The 22221-nt window shown below is 40.0% G+C and overlaps 1 protein-coding gene across 2 annotated transcripts; it reads right to left on the minus strand.

Moving 5' to 3' along the window:
* Positions 1–2841: 2841 nt before the first annotated feature.
* ARL6IP5 (ADP ribosylation factor like GTPase 6 interacting protein 5) lies at positions 2842–21872 on the minus strand. Of its 2 annotated transcripts, XM_060202896.1 has the most exons (4): positions 21379–21872; positions 11891–11944; positions 8530–8747; positions 2842–4444 (listed from the first exon to the last, which is right to left on the minus strand). In XM_060202896.1, the coding sequence occupies exons 1-4, from the start codon at positions 21552–21554 to the stop codon at positions 4272–4274; spliced, it is 621 nt and encodes a 206-aa protein (XP_060058879.1). In that variant the 5' UTR covers positions 21555–21872; the 3' UTR covers positions 2842–4271. The 2 variants fall into 2 exon arrangements, with proteins under 2 accessions (XP_060058879.1, XP_007523382.1); XM_007523320.3 differs by lacking the exon at positions 11891–11944 and having other exon boundaries at positions 21379–21838.
* Between the last annotated feature and the right edge of the window lie 349 nt (positions 21873–22221).

Below are 22221 nucleotides of genomic sequence, written 5' to 3' on the forward strand. Positions count from 1 at the left end.
GGCTGAGAATTTTGTTTTCTCCTCTACTATTTCTCCTCTCTATGAAACCTTGCCATAAAAGCAGGGCTGCAGGCTAAGGAAATATGCAGAAGCATCACACCTGACTTTCATGCCTGAAGCCCTAGAGGTCTCAAGTTCACTTTCCAGCACTACCATATTGCCAGAGCTAAGCAGTGCTCTGGTCTCTCTCAGTCTCTCAAAAACAAATACAACCTTGAAAAAAAACTTAAAAGAAAAAAAGGATGTAATGAATTAAACTTTTTAAAGTGTCTAGCGTATTCTTTATCAAGAAGGCTAAAACTCAGAACAAAGCACACTAAGTTTGAAAACTTCATGTGTATTAGTAGTTGATGTTCGAAAATGCCCTTCTAAATTTTCCTCTATAACCACAATAGGGCCTGTGGGTCACTTTTATTCAGGTAAACAGAGAGAAAGAGAGATTACAGCACTAGAGTTTCTTCCTGTTGCCATAGTATCTTCCATGTGGTACTGGGGCTTGAAACTGCTCAAAACACACATGTCAATGCATACACCATGCCCACTGAGCTAGCTCTCCACCCCTAAAAGAGGTCTTTAATCTTAGATGTGCAAAAATAAAAGCTGACTCAAATCCATAGTTTACTACTTCAATGTTTCCCCTGTTATCCTAAAGTATTATGTTTGGGTTTTTGTTTTTTTTTTTTACTTTTTATTTATTCCCTTTTGTTGCCCTTGTTGTTTTATTGTTGTTTTTCTTGATGTAGTTGTTGTTGGATAGGACAGAGAGAAATGGAGAGAGGAGGGGAAGACAGAGAGCATTGGGTAATGAACTCAGGATCTCCCAGCTGTCTTCAGGGTTCTCTTTCTTTTTTTCTTCTTCTTTTCCTTCTCCTCCTTCTTCCTTTAATTATGAGACCTAGAGAAGAAATGGAGAAAGAAAACAGAGAGAAGATAATACAATATAGCTCCACCATTTACAGAGTTCACAGTGCTGACCACAGTGCTCCTAGGTGGTGCAAGGGTTCCAACTCAGGACTTTGTGCATAGGCGTGCACTCTGTCAGGTGAGCTATCTCCAGTTCCCTGGAGAATAACATTGAGAGTTCCCAAACCCCCCAAAATATCTTGTCAAATGCCAAATAAGAATTTTCCACTTAACAAGACAGGTGAGTACTTTATATTTATGCGTTTTTATGTATCCACTACCACCAAAAAAAAAAAAATCCTTTAGTTGAAGATTTTTTTAAATATTATAATTTAGCCAGCAAAATAGCTGACCTGAATAGTGCACCTGCTTTGCCATACATAGGACCCAAGTTCTAGTACAGTCACACTGCACTGGAGGAAACTTTGGTGCTATAGTGGCTTTCCCTCTGTCTCTTTCCATCTGTTAAAATTTGCCCACAGTAGTAAAGCTCTGGTGATGATCATAAAAACACAACAAGAGGCGTGGTTTATAGAGTAGCTGCAAGAGGCGTGGCTTATGGAGTAGCTGCAATCAGACCTTCGCTCTCCCCAACTACTGTACACAAGAGATAGAATTGGACACATAATCTACAGCTGAAAACAATCCACAGCATCAGGTCATGCCACCTTCCAGACACCAGGCTGCAGATGCTACCATGACTCCCCCCAACTTCTCTGGGCAGATGACCTCACCAATGTGTCCTGGACCCTTGCATCTCCAGAGCCCTGGTCCACTAGGGAAAGACAGAAACAGGCTGGGGGTATGGGTCGACCTGTCAACACCCATGCTCAGCAGAGAAGCAGCTACAGAAGCCAGGACTCCTACCTCCTGCTCCCTATAAACAACTTTGATCCATATTCCCAGTGGGGGAAAAGTGATAGGATGAAGATAAAGGGACTCTGCACTCTAGCTCCGTCAGCACCCAGAGAGAAAAGGAAAAGGAAAGGGACATCTGGAGGTAGTTATGATGTCATGAGTGACTTAGTGGGAGAGGACTGAATGAGGAAAAGAAGGGGCAACTATATATAAATGTGGACAGATAGTTGTAGAGAAGATGGTCGGCCCATGTCTAAAACTTTAGGGAAACTGTAGTGGATTGCAGTGGGGAGAGTGAAGATTCAGAACTATGATGGTGGGAATGGTGTGGATTCAAACCCCTGTCGACATGTAATTCTGTTATATATATATATATATATAAAATAGGGGGCCAGGCGGTAGTGCACTGGGTTAAGCACAACTAGTGCAAAGCATAAGGACCAGTGCAAGGATCCCTGTTCCCCAGCTCCCCAACTGCACGGGGGTCACTTCACAAGTAGTGAAGCATGTCTACAGGTGTCTTTCTCTCCCCCTCTCTGTCTCCCCTTTCTCTCAATTTCTCTCTGTCCTATGCAACAACAGCATCAGAAACAACAACAATGGAAAAAAGAGGGCCACCAGGAGCAGTGGATTCATAGTGCAGGTACTGAGCCCCAGTGATAACACTGGAGGCAAAAACAAAGAAACCCTACAATAAAACAGCAGTATTTACGGTATTCTTGTGCTATATTTTCTATTATTATACTTCCAGAATTAACCACTGATCATTAATAATTGCACTGAGTCTTTTTAATTCAAGCTTTTCCTTTTTCAAAATTTGTTGCATTTTGTCTATAGAATCTGTGAAAAATGGGAGAGGTTTAAAATGTGTAAAACTCATGAATAGTTTAAAGAAGGATCCCTGTGAAATTCAATTTTATTCTAGCTGGAAATTAATAAAGTATTTACAAATTTTATTAGACCACATTTGAAATACAGAAATTAAGTGTTTGCTGTGTTTATTAGCCATCACTGTTACATAATTGTCACCAACTTTTTCAGATACTTAACACACATGTGCAATAAATAAAGCCTCAAAAATAAACTTTTGGTAAGTTTTATTATTCATATTTGGGTAAAAGTACATATTATTGACCATATTTGTGAAGTTGTAGCAAGTCTACTGTGCCAGATGTAAAGGCTGCAGGTTGGCAGAGAAATTTAAATACAAGAAAAATCAGGAGTAGCACATACTATGACTTTGTTATTCCAATTCTCTTTATAATTCCATGTTAAGGAAACCTAACTATGTTCTATTTCTTTATGAAATCATTCAATTAGCAAGCAAAAACAGTTTGTATAATCTATTTCTTAATACATGAGAGATGAGGAAAATAAGAGAATACATAAACTCATGCTATTTTAATTCTAATATATAAAAGCATCTAGTTAAAACAGCTGATATCAAAAATGTTAAACTACAGGTATCAGTGACCTTGCCCATTTTCATTCACAATAGATTTTTTGTTGTTGTTTGCTTAGCTATCTAAAGATACATTTCGATCTTTAGAACTCAACAGCTGTCTTTTTTGTCTCAAAGCAATCGATAAAAATGAACATTATCTTCTTTCTAAATTTTCCAGTTACAAAATTAAACAAGAAATATGGGAAACATTATTTTGAATACCGTTTTGTCATTGTAATAACAAAAAAGTGCAATATAAACAGAACTCAGGGTTTTTGTTGTTGTTGTTGTTTTGTTTTAAATAAGACTAACAAGAATAATACAAGTTCCATAGCTATAGCATCCTTAAGGAAGATAACACTTGTTTTGCAGCAAATTCCTACTAATGAAAACATGTTATCAGCCTTTCAAAAATTGACAAAAGTTTGACAAATAGCCTAAACAACTACCTTTATAGTTACTTGTAAACAAAGTATAAACAACTGGCTTATCCAGTTCCCACTGCACATCACATCAAACGGGTGGCAAAGTGATAGAGATCATATTTGAACTTAAAATAATAATAAAAAACAAAGTTATGCTGAACATACTGTAATTTTATTTTATTTTTTGGAGGAGGTGCTAGGTGTTGGAAGAGAGTATATAACAGGCAAATAAATACATGACATTATTTATTATAAGTCTTTTCAATTACTTACACTGCCTCAGTACTTTACAATTCATTTTTTCCCCTCCCTATAAGGTAGCAGTATTGTTGAATCCATTAATTCATTTACTTTTTTTTTTAGTTGCCTAGAGAAATCAGGGAAATGATTTGTTTCCTATCAGTTTTCATTTAACACACTTGAAACTTCAGCTCTAAAAGAGACTGGTTTCTTTCCATTTCTGAGGCCTTCCCTCTGTAATATCAGAGATGTTAAGAGTTTGGCCTACACATGCATGCTGCCACATATAGTTAGATGGTACGTGCACCTCTTGTTTCAAAAAACACAAATAGAAAGTAGGTCTGGACAAGGTAAACCGCAACTTAAGTTTCTGCGGCAACCCCGTCACTCAGGCAGCTCTATTATTCCTTCCCCTTACTGATAAAGTCAGTGATTTTGTTGATGCTTTCTTCCTGTTGCTCTAGGGCGTCAAGGATAATGCCCATTGGTGTCTTCTTCAGACCTATGATCTCCATTTTATTCTCAATTTTGTTCTTGAGGTTCCGAAGTCTCAGCGATGCATGAATGAACATCACTATGAAGAAGTGAAACATGGTTAACACCAAAGCAGCCATTATCTTCCTCCAAATCAGTGTAACACTTCCCCTTTCCACACTTTCAGTAAATTGCCTCTGTTACCTATCTAGTTGAGTCTGATTCTCAGAACTAAGCCATCAAATGGTGGTAGGGGCGACTTTATATAAAGTTATTCTCCAAGTTGTACATTATTGTGTGTGTGAAGGAAAACATGGCATTTAGGAGGGCCAGGTGGTGGCACACCTGGTTAAGTGCACATGTTACAATGCACAAGGACCCAGGTTCAAGTCCCTGGTCCACACCTGCAGGGGAAATCTTCACGAGTGGTAAAATAGTGTTGCAGGTATCTCTCTTCCTCTCTATCTCCCCTTACCTCTCAATTTCTGGCTGTCTCTATCCAATAAATAAAGATAATAAATTAAAAAATATATATATATTTAAAAGAAAAAAGATTTTTCTTAAAGAAAGACAATATTACATTTAGCAGGAAAGACTACAATCTACAACAGTCCCACTTCTTCTGTAATACATTGATATTATTACTTTTCAGGTATTATAATGGCCTGACATCGAGTCAATGTGATTTGAACAATATAGGAACTTAGTCGCACAGTTTTACAGAAAGAACTTCATGCTCAAATGACTGATTATCTCTTTACATTGTTCTCTACAGGAGGTCTACAGGTGAGGTTCCCCTAGCTACATTCTACAAAGCAGTTTTCCAAAGTGTTGGATGTAAGCTTTAGCCAGAGGGCTTGGTGGTAGCACACCTGGCTGAGTGCACATGTTGCAATGCACAGGGACCTGAGTTCAAACCCCCAGCCCCCACTTGCAGGAGGAAAGCTTCCAGAGTAGTGAAGCAGTGCTTCAGGTCTCTCTCTCTCTTTCCCCCTCTAACTCCCTATTCCTCTCTATTTCTGGCTGTCTCTATCCAACAAATAAATAAAGTTTATAAAATTTTTTAGTTTATTAGTTTATTAAAAACCCGGCTGAGCACACGTTACAATGTGCAAGGATCCAGGTTCAAGCCTCTGGTCCCCACCTGCAGGGAAAAAGCTTTGAGAGTGGTGAAGCAGTGCTACAGGTCTCTCCCTCTGCCCCCCAATTTCTGGCTGTCTCTATCCAGTAAATAAATAAAATTTTAAAAAATTTAAGATTTAGGCAGAGAAATCTAACATTTTATATCCTCGTGTTTTATAACTTAACATTTCCTCAAATTTGCCTGATTATTAAGAATAGCCCAAGTTTATCTATTAAAAAACATACTGCCTGACCCCTTTCTCCTGGAACTGAACTCTACAGGATTAGAAATGTGCACATTTCCAAGAACACTTATCCCCCAAGTGATACATACACACCAGTGACTTTCAAACTTTTCTGTACATACAAATCACCCAAAGAGCCTGTTCGATAGTAAATTCCCATCTCTACTGCCCAAATTCAATTTCTTAAGACTAAGCATTTCAGAATGTACAAGTTCAATAATCTAATTCTATGATTCTGATATAGATGGTGCTGGACCTTCATTCTGACAATACTGATATGCAGCTACCAACTTAGACTAGAAACAGTTGAGCTTTCTAAAACTCCACATTCTGGGGCCAGGCATTCCATGCACAAGGACCATGGCCCCCACCTGCCCGGGGGTAGGACTTCATTAGTGGTGAAGCAGTGCTACAAGTGTCTGTCTCCCTCCCTCTACCCCTCTTCCCTCTCAATTTCTTTCTGTCCTGTCAAATGAAATAAATAAAGTCAAACAAAACACAGAAACAGGGGCTGGGTGGTGGTGCACCTGGTTGCACACACAAGGACCCAAGTCCAAACCCCCAGTCCCCACTTGCAAGGGGAAAGCTTTATGAGTCGTAAACAGTACTGCAGGTGTCTCTCTTCCCCTCTATCTCCCCGTTCCCCCTTGATTTCTGGATGTCTCTATTCAACAAATAAAGATAATAAAAATCATTAAACACACACACAAAACCAGAAAAAGAAAAAACATCCAGATTCTGTGGTTATCACTACTGACCCATAGAATCAAGACATCCAAGGATTGTTGCTGGGGAATCTGGGTTGTTTTTTTTGTTTGTTTGTTTGTTCTGTTTTTTTTTTTTTTTTTTGCCTCCAGGGTTTGCTAGGACTCCATACCTGCACTATGAATCCACTGCTCCTAGAGTCTATTTCTTCCCTTTTGCTGCCCTGGCTGTTTATCGTTGTTATTATTACTGCTGCCATTATTGTTGGATAGGACAGAGAGAAATCAAGAGCAATGGGGAAGACAGAGAGGGGGAGAGAACGACAGACACTTGCAGACTTGCTTCAGTGCCTGTGAAGCGACCCTCCTTACAGGTGGAGAACCAGGGGCTCAAACCAGGAATTTGTATTCTGCATTTAGTGATGACTTACAATTATCCAAAACATCAATCTTATCTAATTTCCTTAATGTTTTTGATGAGTGAATTACAGCCCACATAGGATAACTGAATCAAACCATATAGCTGGTTGCTGTTAGATCTAGGAAAATAAATCAGGATCCCTGAATTTGTGATATATATTTTACTGCCCAGACCTATCTCAGGCTTCGATGTGGAAAGTTACTAGAGTTCACAAGCTGTGTGTTTAAGCTGAATTAATGAAATACTAACACAATGATACGAGAGGGACCTGAAGAATATTTCAAAAGTCTGAATTTGCTGACTTAAATACTTTATCCAAGAAGGTGTGAAATGTATTCATAAATACTCTGGGCTTAATCTAACAAAACTGCAAACAAGCAATTGTTTTTATTTAATAGAATTCCTGTGTCTGAGAAGCGCTATTAAAAGTTAAAAGGAAATTCTAATCCTGTAGTATACTAACATTTTAATTATAGTTCTGCTGATGAAATTAACATTTTATCTATGCCTTATTTTAGGCATGTAGTGTTTGGAATCTCAGTGCAAAATGCATATAAAATTCAGAAAATAAGGACTTGCACCACACTGTCAGGCTGGAGTAGTGTCATTGCCTGTGGACTCTGAGACAGACAGGACTTACACAAGGACCTGGGTTCAAGCCCCTGGCCCCTGCAAGAAGAAAGCTTCACAAGTGGCGAAGCAGTGTTGCAGGTGTCTCTTTCTCTCTCCTCTATCTCCCCCTTCCTTCTCAGTTTCTGTCTCTACCATATATATAATTCAGAAAATATTTAGTCCTACTCATCCAAATCAGAGTGTGACCTGCCATTTTTAAAAAATTTATTTCTTTGTTATTGGATAGAGACAAAGAGAAATTGAGAGAAGAAGGGGAAATCGAGGGAGAGAGACTGAGAGACACCTGCAACCCTGCTTCACCACTCGTCCCCCTACAGATGGTGACCAGGGGCTTGAACCTGGGTCCTTGCGCACTGTAATGTGTGCACATAACCAGGTGTGCCACCACCTGGCCTCTGACCTGCCATTAATCACTACTTTTCTCTTGTAATAATAGATGGTCTGTATTGCTTTCTTATAGTTTAATGAAGATATTTAAGTTTATAATTCTTGGCATAGAGGTTCCATTACAATTCTTCATAAGTGATCCAAGGTGTTATTACAAAACAGGTTATCAACTATTTCCAAGCCCACAGACTCGATTCATTATTACATGAGTTAAAGGTTATACCACATAGTTGATATTTATATTCTAGACCATTTTTTTCTATAGTCCTGCAAAACTATTGCAACTAATTATGATTTTCTTGGTAAATAGGAAGAAATACTGTTTATTTCCAAATAAGATTAATGTCTATCTGGGCGCCATAGCTGAAATTTAAGGATCAAGAGCCTAGTCAGATATCAGATAAACCTGAGTCTAATGCAGACAATACCACTCTCCTATCACATGACTTGAGCTTTCTATTTATCCTGTTTACTTTGTATTCCCAGAAGAATCTTCAAAAGCAGGTGCTCTACAGATCTGGGTAATTAACAGACTGGTAGGCCTTGACCTGCTGTTTCTGATAATTTTGTCGATAGGCCAGCGGACACAAGAAAAATAGTTGATAACTGCCATTAAACCATTGTTCTTACATTTTCCTATGATCTAAGAAAAGGAAGACTCAGGTTTACTTACACAACAAAGGAAAAGTAATGCCAAACACAAAGACCATGACTCCTCCAAACATGGATATGAGAAAATAGCTCGCCAACATGACCACCATGACAAATGCCGTGGGGTACTGCTTCTTCATCCGGCGCAGGATATCTTTATTGTGGGCTGCCCACACAAACCCTGTGAACACCAGCACCACGACAATTCCTCCAAGGATCATATTGAATGGGCTCAGGAACCTGGAAGATAAAAAAAAAGAGAGAGAGAGAGAAGAGAGGTCATTAGTAGCACAAGTAGTAGCAGGAGGAGGAGGAAGGAGATGAGGAAGAAGTAAAAAGTACAGAGATTCTTGCTTTTTTGGTAACTTTACATTAGGGCATTTGACTTTTATGAAAGACCCACTTTAGTGCCTGTTTTTGCTAACCTAAATAGATCACAAAAAGAATCTCTGCTATCACTAGAAAAAACGAAAGCAAAGTCAGCATTCAGCCTGGCTTTTACAGCAACCATTCTAGAAGCAGTGGCATCCGGAGCAGTAGAGTGGTCCCATCAAGTCCTTGCCCTGAAGCTACTCTATACAGGCTGTGTATCGTATCACTTTTGCCTTTTCTTTATGTGAGTGTTAACATTCCATCCTTACTTGCATTATCTCTCTGATAACAATAATGCAATCTCCAGGGCTAGGTGGTGGCACACCTGGTTGAGCACACACGTTACAGTGTACAAGGACCTGGGTTCAAGTCCCTGGTCCCCACCTCAAGGGAGGAAGCTTTGCAAGTGGTGAAGCAGTGTTGCAGGTGTCTCTCTATCCCTCTTCCTCTCTATCACCCTATTCCCTCTCAATTTCTGACTGTCTCAAAAAAATTAAAAAATTAAAAATAAAAATAAAAAACAATAATATTGGAAGCAACCCAGGTGTCATCAACAGATGAGTTGTGGTATATATATATATACAATGGAATACTACTCAGCTATAAAAAATGATGACTTCACCGTTTTCAGCTGATCTTGGATGGACCTTGAAAAATTCATGTTAAGTGAAATAAGTAAGAAACAGAAGGATGAATATGGGATGATCTCACTCTCAGGCCAAAGTTGAAAAACAAGATCAGAAAAGAAAACACAAGTAGAACCTGAACTGGAATTGGCGTATTGCACCAAAGTAAAAGACTCTGGGGTGGGTGGATGGGGAAAATACAGACCCAAGAAGGATGACAGAGGACCTAGTGGGGGTTGTATTGTTATATGGAAAACTGGGAAATGTTATGCATGTACAAACTGTTGTATTTACTGTTGAATGTAAAACATTAATTCCCCAATAAAGAAATTAAAAAAACAAACAAACAGTGGTGCACGCAGTTACATGCACATAATACTAAGCACAAGGACACATACAAGGATCTGGGTTCAAGCCCCCGGCTTCCCACCTGTAGGGGATGAGTGGGGGGGAACGCTTCTTCAGTGGTAAAGCAGGTCTGCAGGTGTCTACCTTGTCTCTCTCTCTTTCTATCTCCTTCTCCCCCTCTCAATTTCTGATCTATCCAATAAAACGGGGGAAAAAATTGCTGTCAGGTGCAGTGGATTTGTAGTGCTGGCACTGAAACAAAACCAATAATGCAATCTCTCTGTCTCTCTCTCTAATGTAGCACTAGGGAATTAACTTAGAGCCTCATATAGGCCTGGTCCACCATTCACAGAGCTGCCTGGTACTGATAATGTTGTGATGTGATGTCAGGGATAGAACCAGAGGTTCACACATGGTAAGGGGCTGCACACCTTAGTTCAGACACCACAGCAAAGCTTTCTCTGCTCCAATTCAAATATTGGTTCCCTGCCTCCTGCCTATTCTCCTGAGCCTCTTGTATCCAATCTAGACAACCCCACTCTCCTAAGTGTTCCCAATCTCCAACACACAAGTCATCCTATCTCCTCTTTTCTACTGGTTCTTCCTTGTTTGGGCCTAGTTTCTCTGTAGTTTTTCTTTCTTTTTCAGAAATTTTACCTGAATTGGACCCTGTGTTCTGATTTAATCCTAGAATTGATCTGGGAAAGATAAAACTTCCCTTGCAGGCCTGGAAAAGGGTAAAAACAAAACCCTCTTAAGCAGGTAGTGGGGAGACTGAGCAATGAAGCACAGAAACTCTCAAAGATTATTAAAAAAAAAAAAAAAGCATTCCTAATACCAAAAAGACTCTAAGAAAAAATATAACAAATACTACAGTAGTTATGCTGGGAAGTAGGACCATAGGAAGTTTGTTCCAATTTGTTTATATTTCACATTTTCTTTAAAAATTATTTATTTTGGGGGCTGGGCAATGGCTCACTTGGTTAAACGCACATGTTATAATGTACGAGGGTCCAGGTTCAAGGCCCCAGCACCCACCAAAGCTTCACAAGTGTGAAGCAGTGCTGCAAGTGTCTCTCTGTCTCGCTCCCTTCATATCTCCCCCTTACTTCTTGATTTCTCTCTATCTCTATCCTAACACATCAATATTTTTTAAAAAAATTTATTTGTTTATTTAAGATAGAGGGTGAGAGAAAGACAGAAGGAGAGATACCTGCAGCACTGCTCTACTACTTACTTACAGGGTAAAGATCAGATGTGTCTCCTCACACATCTTCCTCACACACTGGGTATGTCATCACCCAACCACTATTTCATCTTTTTTCAATAGTCATGTATTACTTGAGTGATAAAAATTCTATTCAAAAATTAAGTAAGAAAAAAAGAGCTTTTTACACAAACCTGATGTTGACCTATTTAACCCACCTAAATATTTCTGAGGTGCAGAGAAAAGCAAATATCAAAATTAAACTGAAGAACTACAGTACAGGATTAAAATTTTAGGAAACCCCTTTGCATAAACTACAAATAGGTGATGACGGTTGGCAGCAAAGGGTCAAAAGTCTCCAAGTCAGCTTTTTCTAGATTACCTAATTAATGATTCATGAGGTGAAGCATATAATAAAATGTACAGCAAGCTTTTGCTATTGTCCTTTGGCCAAGTAAAGCAGACATTGTAAGACAGATGTCTAAATAAAGCACAGGACCAAGAACAATGGAAAATCCAGGCCTGACTCAGGCAATTCCAAATTTGTTTTTCACCTGTTCCTAACGCTCATGTTAGGGGGAGAAGAACAGAGCAGAGTCCTATAGAACTGGTTTAAACTTACAACATGCCCAACCGCAATCTATAATTAGAAAGTAGCCAAGTGTCCAAGCTGGAAAAAATTAACAAAGTTACTCAGTGCAGACATGGTTTTTTTTTTTTTTTTCTATTCTGCTTGCATGCAATTCTATTCTAAGAAGGGGTAAAAGGCATACCACTCCAAGGCTGACAACTGTTTGAACTTGGAGTGAAATAAAATACACATACATCACCCTTTAGAGATCAATTTCATTTTCCAGTGAGTGTACAAATTTGGGATCCAGTTCCTGTATGAGATGAGTAAAGATTTTAGTCAACAGTTGTGCTGTTAGTTACACCAGTCAAAATAACCCCCAAGACACTTTAGGACAAAAATTCCATAAAAGATACCATCTGGGCGGAGGGTAGATAGCATAATGGTTATGCAAAGAGACTCTCATGCCTGAGGCTCCAAAGTCCCAGGTTCAATCCCCCACATCACCATAGGCCAGAGCTGAGCAGTGCTCTGGTACAAAAAAAAAAAAGATGCCACCCTATCTGAGAGCCAGGCAGTGGCGCGCCCGGTTAAGCACCCATAGTACTATGTAGAAGAACCCGTTCAAGAACCCAGGTTTGAGCCCCCGCTCCCCACCTATAGCTGGGATGCTTCATAAGTGGCAAAGCAGGTCTGCAAGTGTCTGTCTTTCTCTCCCTCTCTATCTACCCCTCTTCTCTCAATTTCTCTCTGTCCTATCGCATAAAATAGAAGAGGGGGAAAAAATAAAGAGTGAGAGAGAAAGCAGTCACCAGGAGCGGTGCTGGCACTGAGCCCCAGCTACTGGAGGCAAAAAGAAAAAAATACCGCCCTATCTTTCAGGTGGACAATTGGTATTGAGCTCTGATGGGTGGAGTTTTATTTATGGATAGGTTGCAGGAAGAGGGAAAGGGAGGGAGGATGTTTGCTTCTTGGCCTAGTTTTACAAAACAAAAATATTAAATATCATTTTCTGTTGTGAGATAAGATACATCCTACATATGTATACATCTCATTCCAAACATCAATACAAGTTAACTTGCTCTCTGACAGAAGGTAAGCATTAGTGGGTGTGGTCAGGTATCCTAAACTTGGTGACATGTCAGCTTGCTGAAGTTATCAAGAACTGTAGTTCCAGCACAAATTGATGAAAAGAAAAGAATTTTGGTCAGTCACAGAATTTTAGAGCTAGGAGATCTTGACACATCACCTCCTTCTACATAACGGAGAGCAAAATAGCTCAGTACATTTGCCAACATTGCAAAGCTGGTGGTAGAAGTTTACCAAAACAGTGAACCTCAAACTAACTCAAGTACACATCTGGTAACTTCTCTCATGCTGCAATACCAGCAAGAACCAAAGAGATAGAGGGGGTAATTCCTGAATAGTAAAAACAGCTTTACCTTGAGTTCCAATTTTCTAACCCCAAAAGCTATTTTTGCAGTTGGTTCCTGAGAAAGTCTGACTCAGAGAAAGGGCGGAACAACTTACTCATAGTGGACACTTCTAAACTGGTGTGTTTTTCTGTGGCCCTAAAACAGCTAGAAGAAAAAAAATCACTGCAGATATGTATACACAATACTTTGATTATATTGCAACACATCCTATTAAACCTTACCACAGCAAGTTTCTAATGTATTGAAGGGTAAATAGAATGAAAAACAAACTCTTGTGCACTCATTGTTACCTTCAACAATTAAGAAGCCATGGTTACTTTTGCAACAAATAATGCTTTAGAAGTCAAGTTGAAAGAAATTAGTTTACAAACTATTCTTGCTGAAAGCTCTCAGTAGAGTAAATTAAACTGTGGCCACAGGGCAAGTCCTTAGAGCTATAGAGAGAAGACTGGGGGCCAGGTGGTAGCACACCTGGTTGAGCACATCTGTTACTATGCATAAGGACCGGGGTTCGAGACCTCAGTCCCCATCTGCAAAGGGAAAGCTTTGCAAGACTACTTCAATACATTAGAAACTTGCTGTGGTAAGGTTTAATAGGATGGTAAGGTTTAATAATAAAGCAGTGCTGCAGGTCTCTCTCTCTCTCTCTCTCTCTCTCTCTCTCCCCCTATCATCACGCTTCACCTCTAGATTTCTGGCTATCTCTATCCAATAAATAAATAGAGATAATAAAGAGAAAGAGAGAGAGAGAAGACTGGCGTTGGATAAATGCTAATGAGCTTGGTAAGAAATAAACTCCCTTTCTACAAGCAGTTTCTTATCTAGTAGGTCCCTACTAGCACTTAGTCTCTGAATTCTCTTTGGTTTCTCTGAGACAGAATCAGCAGGAATGGAAGTAGATCAGTAGAGGTAGAAACAAAAGCTCTCAGTTTTCCACTTGAGAAGAGTTATTTCTTTGTTTTTTGTCTCCCAGGTATCCCCTTTAGCAAATGTTCCATGAGAGGGCCAGGAAATTCTATTTATGGAGAGACAGCCTGCAGGTTTTGCTTAAGATCCATAGGCATGGAAATGCTCCCTGAAACAAGACTATAAATTCATTAGAGACAGAAGTGATGGCATAGGTAAGGGCTCTAAAGCTGCATGATCAAGAGTAGAATTCATTTCTTCAAAAGGAAAAATGATAAATTCCCAGTCATGATTCTCAACTTCTTCTTAAATGGATAGGTCAAGTTATGAACAAGGGGAGACCAAGTTGAAAAAGGGTGTGTGTTTATGTAGGTGTAAACTACTGTATATTTTCTTTAATTGTATAAAAGTTACTATGTATTACTCCTCTCAACTCTAAATGTGACGAAGGTAGAAATCACAATTGCCTTTTTTTTTTTTTTTTTTGGTCTCTTAACAGTGCCAGAGTATTAGCAAGGGCTCCATATTCTTTTATTTTTTATTATTTATTTATTTATTTTCCCTTGTTGCCCTTGTCTTTTATTGTTGCTGTAATTATTATTGTTGTTGTTATTTATATCGTTGTTGTTGGATAGGACAGAGAGAAATGGAGAGAGGAAGGGAAGACAGAGGGGGGGAGAGAAAGATAGACACCTGTAGACCTGCTTCACTGCCTGTGAAGTGACTCCCCTGTAGGTGAGGAGCCAGAGCTCGAACTGCGATCCTTACTCGGGTCCTTGTGCTTCGTGCCATGTGCGCTTAACATGCTGCACTATCGCCCAACTTCCCAAGTGCTCCATATTCTTAGTGGAATAAACAAATGAAATAATGCAAGTAAAAGTAATAGTGCAGAATTGGTGTTGAAGCTGATTAATCTCAAAAAGAATTCCACTAGATTAGCATAAATGGACTGCAATTCATTTCATCTGCAAATGCTTTAATCCGGTCCCATCTAGAGTATCTCAGAAATCTCTTATTCTTTCTCTACTACCTAGAAACTTGGGTTTTGTTTTTTTTCTTGTAACATCAAAAAGTACTAATAATCTCACCATTTATTTATTCATTTTTTTAGGAGAGTAAGAGAAACACAGATAGATTGAGCAGACACCAGAGCACCATTAACCTCTAGCTTATGGTGGTGCCAAGAATGGAATCTGTGACTTCTGGGCCTTGGGTATGCAAATTCTGTGTTCTAATTCACTAACCTATTACCATGGCCCAGTCTTTTTCTGCCATACAAGTAGAATAAGACAAACTCAGGACCACTCTGCATGTGCATAATAACCATGGAGCCACTTCCTCTGCACACTTTTGATTCTCTATATTTTTCAGAGAGAGAAGGATAGAAGAGGGAGGAAGGCCAGGAGGAAGAGAGAAAAGAACACAACCCCATCATCCATTGAGCTCCAGCCATTCTGGTCCTCTGTATTTTCATGTAGTGAGTGAGGGTTATCAAATTCAAGGTCTCCTACATGAAAGGCATATATTATATTCTCTCCCCTCCCTCAACTTCTTTTCTTTTCTTTTTTTAAAAGATTTTATTTATTTATTCATGAGAAATGACAGGAGAGAGAGAGAGAAAGAATCAGACATCACTCTGGTACATGTGCTGCTGGGAACTAAACTCGGGACCTCATGCTTGAAAGTACAAAGCCTTATCCACTGCACCACCTCCCAGACCACTCCCCCAACTTCTTAATGCCAGATACTGGTAAACAAAGACCTACAACATATTATGGGACGATGCTTATTTTATAAGATTACAGTAAAGCTGTTTTCAGAGTTTAAGCCTTCCAGAAACTAGTATTTCAAGCAACTAAAAGCATAAAGTAGCAACTGTGATTTCCACCCTCTGATAACACTACCACAGGATACACGGATAAATTATAAGTTAGCAAAGAAAACAGAGGTTCATTCATTCTGCAGCTACCCTGTGCTGTGTTGAGGGGACATGAATACATACATATAAGGATCAATATATCATTCTGTCTGGAGACATAGTGCAGGCATTTATATGTTTGAAAATTCTGTATGTGACTGTTTTATCTGATTGTATGCCAGAAAATGTTAATCCTGATGGCAGGAACTTGTGAGAGTAAGGCAGGCAAATAATAATATAAATGTTGTGAGGGTCAAATGTTGAGCTGAATTTGCAATATGATTAACAGAAAAAAATATTTCACTTCATGTCAAGAATTAGGCTATTAGCAATTTTAGTTTCATTAACCAAATGCCTTATCTACCCTTTATTTTTAAAAAATGTATGTTTATGGGGAGTCAGGCGGTAGCACAGCGGGTTAAGCGTCATGTGGTGCAAAGCGCAAGGACCCCACTAAGGATCTCGGTTCGGCTCCCCACCTGCAGAGGAGTTGCTTCACAGGTGGTGAAGCAATCCTGCAGGTATCTATATTTCTCTCCCTCTCTCTGACTTCCCCTCCTCTCTCCATTTTTCTCTGTCCTATCCAACAACAACAACAACAGCAATAATAACTATAACAAAATTTTTTAAAAAACAAGGGCAACAAAAGGGAAAATAAATATATAAAATTTATATATATGTGTGTGTGTGTTTACTTAGTAGTGGAAGTGAGGGGAGAATAGAGTATCATTCTGGCATATGCAGTGGCAGGAATCAAATTTAGGACCTCATGCCTGTAATTCCAAAGCTTTACCCACTGTGTCATTTGCTGGTCTCTGTGTATTGCCTTCATACTTTATTTAATTATTCTCTTTTGTTGCCCTTTTTATTGTTGTAATTATTACTGTTGTTGTTACTGATGTCGTCGTTGTTAGACATGACAGAGAGAAATGGAGAGAGGAGGAGGGGAAGACAGAGGGGGGAGAGAAAGACAGACACCTGCAGACCTGCTTCACCTCCTGTGAAGGGACTCCCCTGCAGGTGGGGAGCCTGGGACTGGAACTGGAATCCTTGAGCTGGTCCTTGTGCTTTGCACCATGTGCGCTTAACCCGCTTCACTAACGCCCGACTCCCGGGAAGCAAATTTTTATAATACAAGTTATAGTTATGACAAAAATCACGAAAATGTATTATTACATAGTATTTCTCCTTAAAAGAATACATAAATTGTGAGAATCTGAGAATTAGGTAGGATCTAATAAAATTATAGCACGAAATGCTAGAGTGTTATAACTTGCTGGCCTTTTTGATGCACTTTAAATTAAGGCATTTAATTATGATTTGATAGTGGCGCTACTATGGAGCAAGTGTGAAGCAGAAAGTTAAGATCAAAACAAAAAACAAATGACAGAAAACAGACTGTAGGCCAAGAGGAAACTCACCCAGTAGGGGGTGCCTTTCCGTGTTATTAGGGCAGAACCACTTAAGGGCACCACAGAACCCGGGAGGGTGGACTATTGTGTCCCTCTCCCTCTTTCTCTGAAGTAATGAGACGTCAGCCCTAGAGTGGTGGTCCTAACAGTATAAAAAGGGGAAATCAGTGGTCCGGGAGGTGGCGCAGTGATAGGGCTTTGGACTCTCAAGCATGAGTTCAATCCCTGGCAGCACATGTGCTAGAGTGATGTCTGGTTCTTTCTCTCTCCTCCTATCTTTCTCATAAATATATAAAATCTTTTAAAAAATTTTTTCTTTAAAAAAAGGGGAAAACAGTGGAGTCTTCCTGGAAGACTAGTAAAAGAATGGTACTATAACAAATTTAATACACTAAAAAAAATTATCAAAGCTGTGTGACATTTAAATCTTTTGAAGAGTTGGAAGCCAGGAGCTAAAACCCAAACTGCTTTGCTATATATAATTACAAAGAATGTGTAACTTGTTATAAACCAATTTGCATTTCATGAGGGTGATGTTGAGAGATTGTGATTTTCTTGACAGCCCATTAGAGATTCTCAAACAGGGAGGTGATTTTGACATCCCCCTACCCTTCCCCAGGAGACATTTGGAAGTGTTTGGAGACATCCCTAGCATTCAGGACTGAAGGCTGGATGGGATTTGGTGGATTAGAGGGCAGGGATGGTGCTAAATTTCCTCCAGCACATAGAATAGTCTCACAAAAAGAATCAAACAGTCCAAAATTTCAAGAGTGCTGAAGATGAGAGAGAAATAGCTTATAGTAACATACTGCACCAGAACTCGGTAAGGACTCTAGGCATTAGTGAAGTAGTTGAACAATAAACTTTAGAGAGTGAATTTTAAATACTATAGTGATCTGAAGCAGCATGTAGCAAGTGCCATGTGATCTGCAGTGCCCCAGACATGCTCACTTCTGGAGCATGTAGTTGTTATGTGCTGATGTTCTACTATGTACTTCAAAATAATTTTTTTCCCCTATTCAGTAGGTTAAAAGTATCTCTCTCACTTCATCATGCTTTGGGTTCAGGCTTATTTATTTACTCTTTGCACACACTACTCTTATAGCAAGAGATGCTTGAGTGTTATAATTTGCAAGGCCTTTTGAGCATCTGCTGTATATTTTCCTGGAGTGGTGAAGCCCCAACACACACACACACACACACACACACACACACACACACACACACACACGCAGTGCGGAGAAAAGATGCATTTTTTTAAGGTGAAGAAAGAGGACCACTAGAGCATATAGACTGCTAGGCCAGAACTGGGGAACTCACATGCCAGTCCAGTGCCTACTTGTTGAGCTATTCTATGAGCTGCTAGTAAAGTTCTCTTTTTTTTTACACCATAGTGCAGAAGCTATATTTAGTCAATGATAGTTCCTTGGCCCTCATGGAGAAAAATGGTTTCTAGGAAGGCAGCAAGCCTGCTTTACCAGTCTTTGGTCTCAGTAGTACACTGTTGAAAAACAATGGCTTTCTCTCTCTCTTTCTTTTCTTTTTTTTTTTTTCCTGTGCCTTTAATAAGCATGTATCAAACCTTACCTCAGCTAAATTTTGAGGTTACCTAAAAAAACTTCTCTAGTGGTCCGGGAGATGATGCAGTGGATAATGCATTGGATTCTCAAGCATGAGGTCCTGAGTTCAGTCCCCGGCAGCACATGTACCAGAGTGATGTCTGGTTTTCTCTCCTTCTATCTTCATGAATAAATAAAATCTTAAAAAAAAAAAAACAAAAAGCTCCTCTAAAGAAGCTTCATAAGTGGTGAAGCAGTGCTACAGGCTTCCTCCCTCTCAATTTCTCTATTTCTGTCAAAAAGAAAAAAAAAAGGGAGAGGCAGGAAGTGGCACACAGGTTAAGCACACATATTACCATGTACAATGACCTGAGTTCAAGCCCCATTCCCCACCTGCTGGGTGAGGGTGGGGGATGGGGGAGAGGCGCTTCACTAGCCCTGAAGCAGCTCTGCAAGTGTCTATTTTTTTTCTCTCCCTCTTATAATTTTTTAATTTTCTCTAATCTCTAGATGGTCAGAAACTGAGAGGGAAGGGGGAAATAGAGAGGGGGAGACACCTGCAGCCCTGCTTCACCATTTGCAAAGCTTTCCCCCTGCAGGTGGGGACTGGGGGCTTGAACCTGGGTCCCTGAGCATGGTAACACAAGCGTTCAATCAGGTGTGCCACCACCAGGATCACCTCTTTCTCCCTCTCTCTCCCTTCCCCTTTCAATTTCTCTCTGTCTTACCAAGTATAATAGGAAGGAAGGAAGGCTCCCAAAAATCTGTAACTTGAGCACTGATAAGATGCCTTGATTGCTTTTTTACAAAGACAGAAAAAGAAAAAAGATAGTAAAACAACAACCAAGAGTTCGATTTACTAGTAATTTTGTTTTCAAGAAATAGTTTACAGCTTTATGCTAGAGGGGAGATTATGAAAGTAGCTAATCAGACCTGTCTTGCCCCAACCAATTTTAACTTGGCTGCCACTCTAAATCTAAATAAACTCTAAGCCTGTGACCTCTATACACCAACTCCTTCTTACTTCCTTCAACAACACATAATGAGAATTCCTCTGTCTACCAAGTTCTACAAATGAGCTTCCACTTCTGCATTGGGGAGATTATTCTAAAGCACATTCAGAAATTGTGAATGATCTCTTTCCCCTTTGTGTGTTTGGCCCTATTTAATTTTCCCAACTGTCACATGCCCTTGGGCTAGAATTCATGTGAACTGCTCTTGGTGTGCTCAAGCTTGGCACAGGCAGCTGGCAAGAAAAAAAAAAAAAGCCAACAAACAGCAAACCAACATAAGAAACTTCCCTACTCACCCCTTCCCACACCCTCCAAGTTTGGATTTCTCTTGTCTGTCAGTCCAGCTCCCCCACCCCCTCTGTGTTTCTTCTCAAATAGAAATATCAGATAATTCAATAGTGAGTTCCTTCCTCTGCAGTCTGAGTTTCACTTTTAAAAGATACATAAAATCAACAAGATCTAGAAAAGAAAACACAAGTAGAACCTGAAATGGAATTGGCGTATTGCACCAAAGTAAAAGACTCTGGGGTGGGTGGGTGAGGAGAATACAGGTCCATGAAGGATGATAAATGACATAGTGGGGATTGTATAGTTAAATGGGAAACTGGGGAATGTTATGCATGTACAAACTATTGTATTTACTGTTGAATGTAAAACATTAATTCCCCAATAAAGAAATAAATTTTAAAAAAAATCAGCAAGATCTAGCCCATCACCACCCATCTACAAAAGTTGCAGAAGCATTTTTTTTTAAAGGGTGAGCTACAACAAAGAGCGATTTCTGGTACAGCTGCTGTGTGAGTGTATTGAAAAAGCGAATAGCGAAGGACACGTTTGAAGATATGCTATTGAGAACACATTCAGACACTCTAGACTTGTCTAGGAAGTGAAGATAAAGAAAGTAACTGCATCTGGTAACTCCAGAAGAAAAGCATTAGGATTAGATTCTCCAGTCTCCTGGCTTTGACCCCACCCAGGGGGGTAAACCATCTGGGAACGTTCAACTTCTAGTTACCAGGCTCAGCTTTTTTCTGTAAAGCTTGGTAGCACTAGGCAGAGAAGAACCACAGAGCGTCGCTCCTTTTACACAAACACCCCCAGAAGGCAGAGTTCGGCTTTATATGTCATCACCCCAAGCCTCCCAGGAAAGCATTCGCCCTGGCCACCCCAGGTTTCACCACTTTCCTCTTCTATCCATGCCGGTATAGTCGAAGCAAAGGAAAAACAAACAAAAAACCCTTTTCCCTAAGAGATTGGCAAAATTTCTTCACCCCCTAGCAACCCTGTCTTAGTCTAGGTTGCTGGAAAAAAATTAAAATAATAATAATAAAAGGAACCCCCAAATTGCTGTGACCTCGCCCAGAGAAGTTTCCACCAGCTTGGCCGCTTGCAGTTTGCCAGGACAGGCGCTGGGCTTGGAAGCATCTCTGCATCCAGGGATCTTGCACCCGGGGTGCCCACCGTGCGGCCCCCAATACTACCCGGGAGGGGGACCCCACTTACCCCACAACGGAAATCATCATGGCAGCCACCACCAGGTAGTTGGTCTGATAATACAGCAGGTTGCTCACCACGCGATTGTTCCATTTGGAAATGTCCCTGAAGTCTGGCCGAGCAAAGCGGTCAGAGCCGGGGAAGAAATCGTCCCAGGCGCGGAGCGGAGCGATATTCACGTCCATGTCGCTCAGCTTCTTGTTCTTCGCCTCGGGAATCTGGAGGAGGCGGCAGCGGCAAGCGATCTGCTGAGACGGGTTAAAGAGATGACAGCGGCTTTATCTTGGTCGGCTCTGTGGTTAGAGGGCAGAGGAGCTACAGAAATTGAAAGCGGAAGGGCGTATTTTCTCTTCTTTACTTCTTGATTTTCTTCTAAGAGGTAGATGACAGGAAAACAATGACCACTTTACAAAGCCAGGAAAAGTGTAAAATAGAAATGAAATGACAGAAGGTAATCCCCTATCTGAAGTGATGTGGAAATGTCTTCTCTGACAGTCTAAATACTAACAGCTTCCCTTTAGAGTGTTTAAATTAGCTAAGTGTTCTTGATCTTAAGAGAAGATGGAGCAGCTGTAAAAGAAACGGTATGTAAGGTGGCTAGTAGAGCTGTTATTGAGATGACGAGCTTTGAAATCTAATCACTAACTTTTGCAACTCTTATTCATATTTTTTGCTGTTTCATTATGAATCACTATGAGTGAAATCAGATAGGCAAAACGGAAAAGAAGGGTGTGTTCAATGGACAGGCTAGTTCTTTCATTTCTCTGTGCTCCATCTCTACCGTGGTATGGGTGTATGTGTGTGGTGGGGTAGGGGTACTGAATTACTGTGCCATTCTGGCAAAGTGGGAAC

Source organism: Erinaceus europaeus, chromosome 12 (genome assembly GCF_950295315.1).
Source record: "Erinaceus europaeus chromosome 12, mEriEur2.1, whole genome shotgun sequence".
NCBI lineage: Eukaryota > Metazoa > Chordata > Mammalia > Eulipotyphla > Erinaceidae > Erinaceus > Erinaceus europaeus.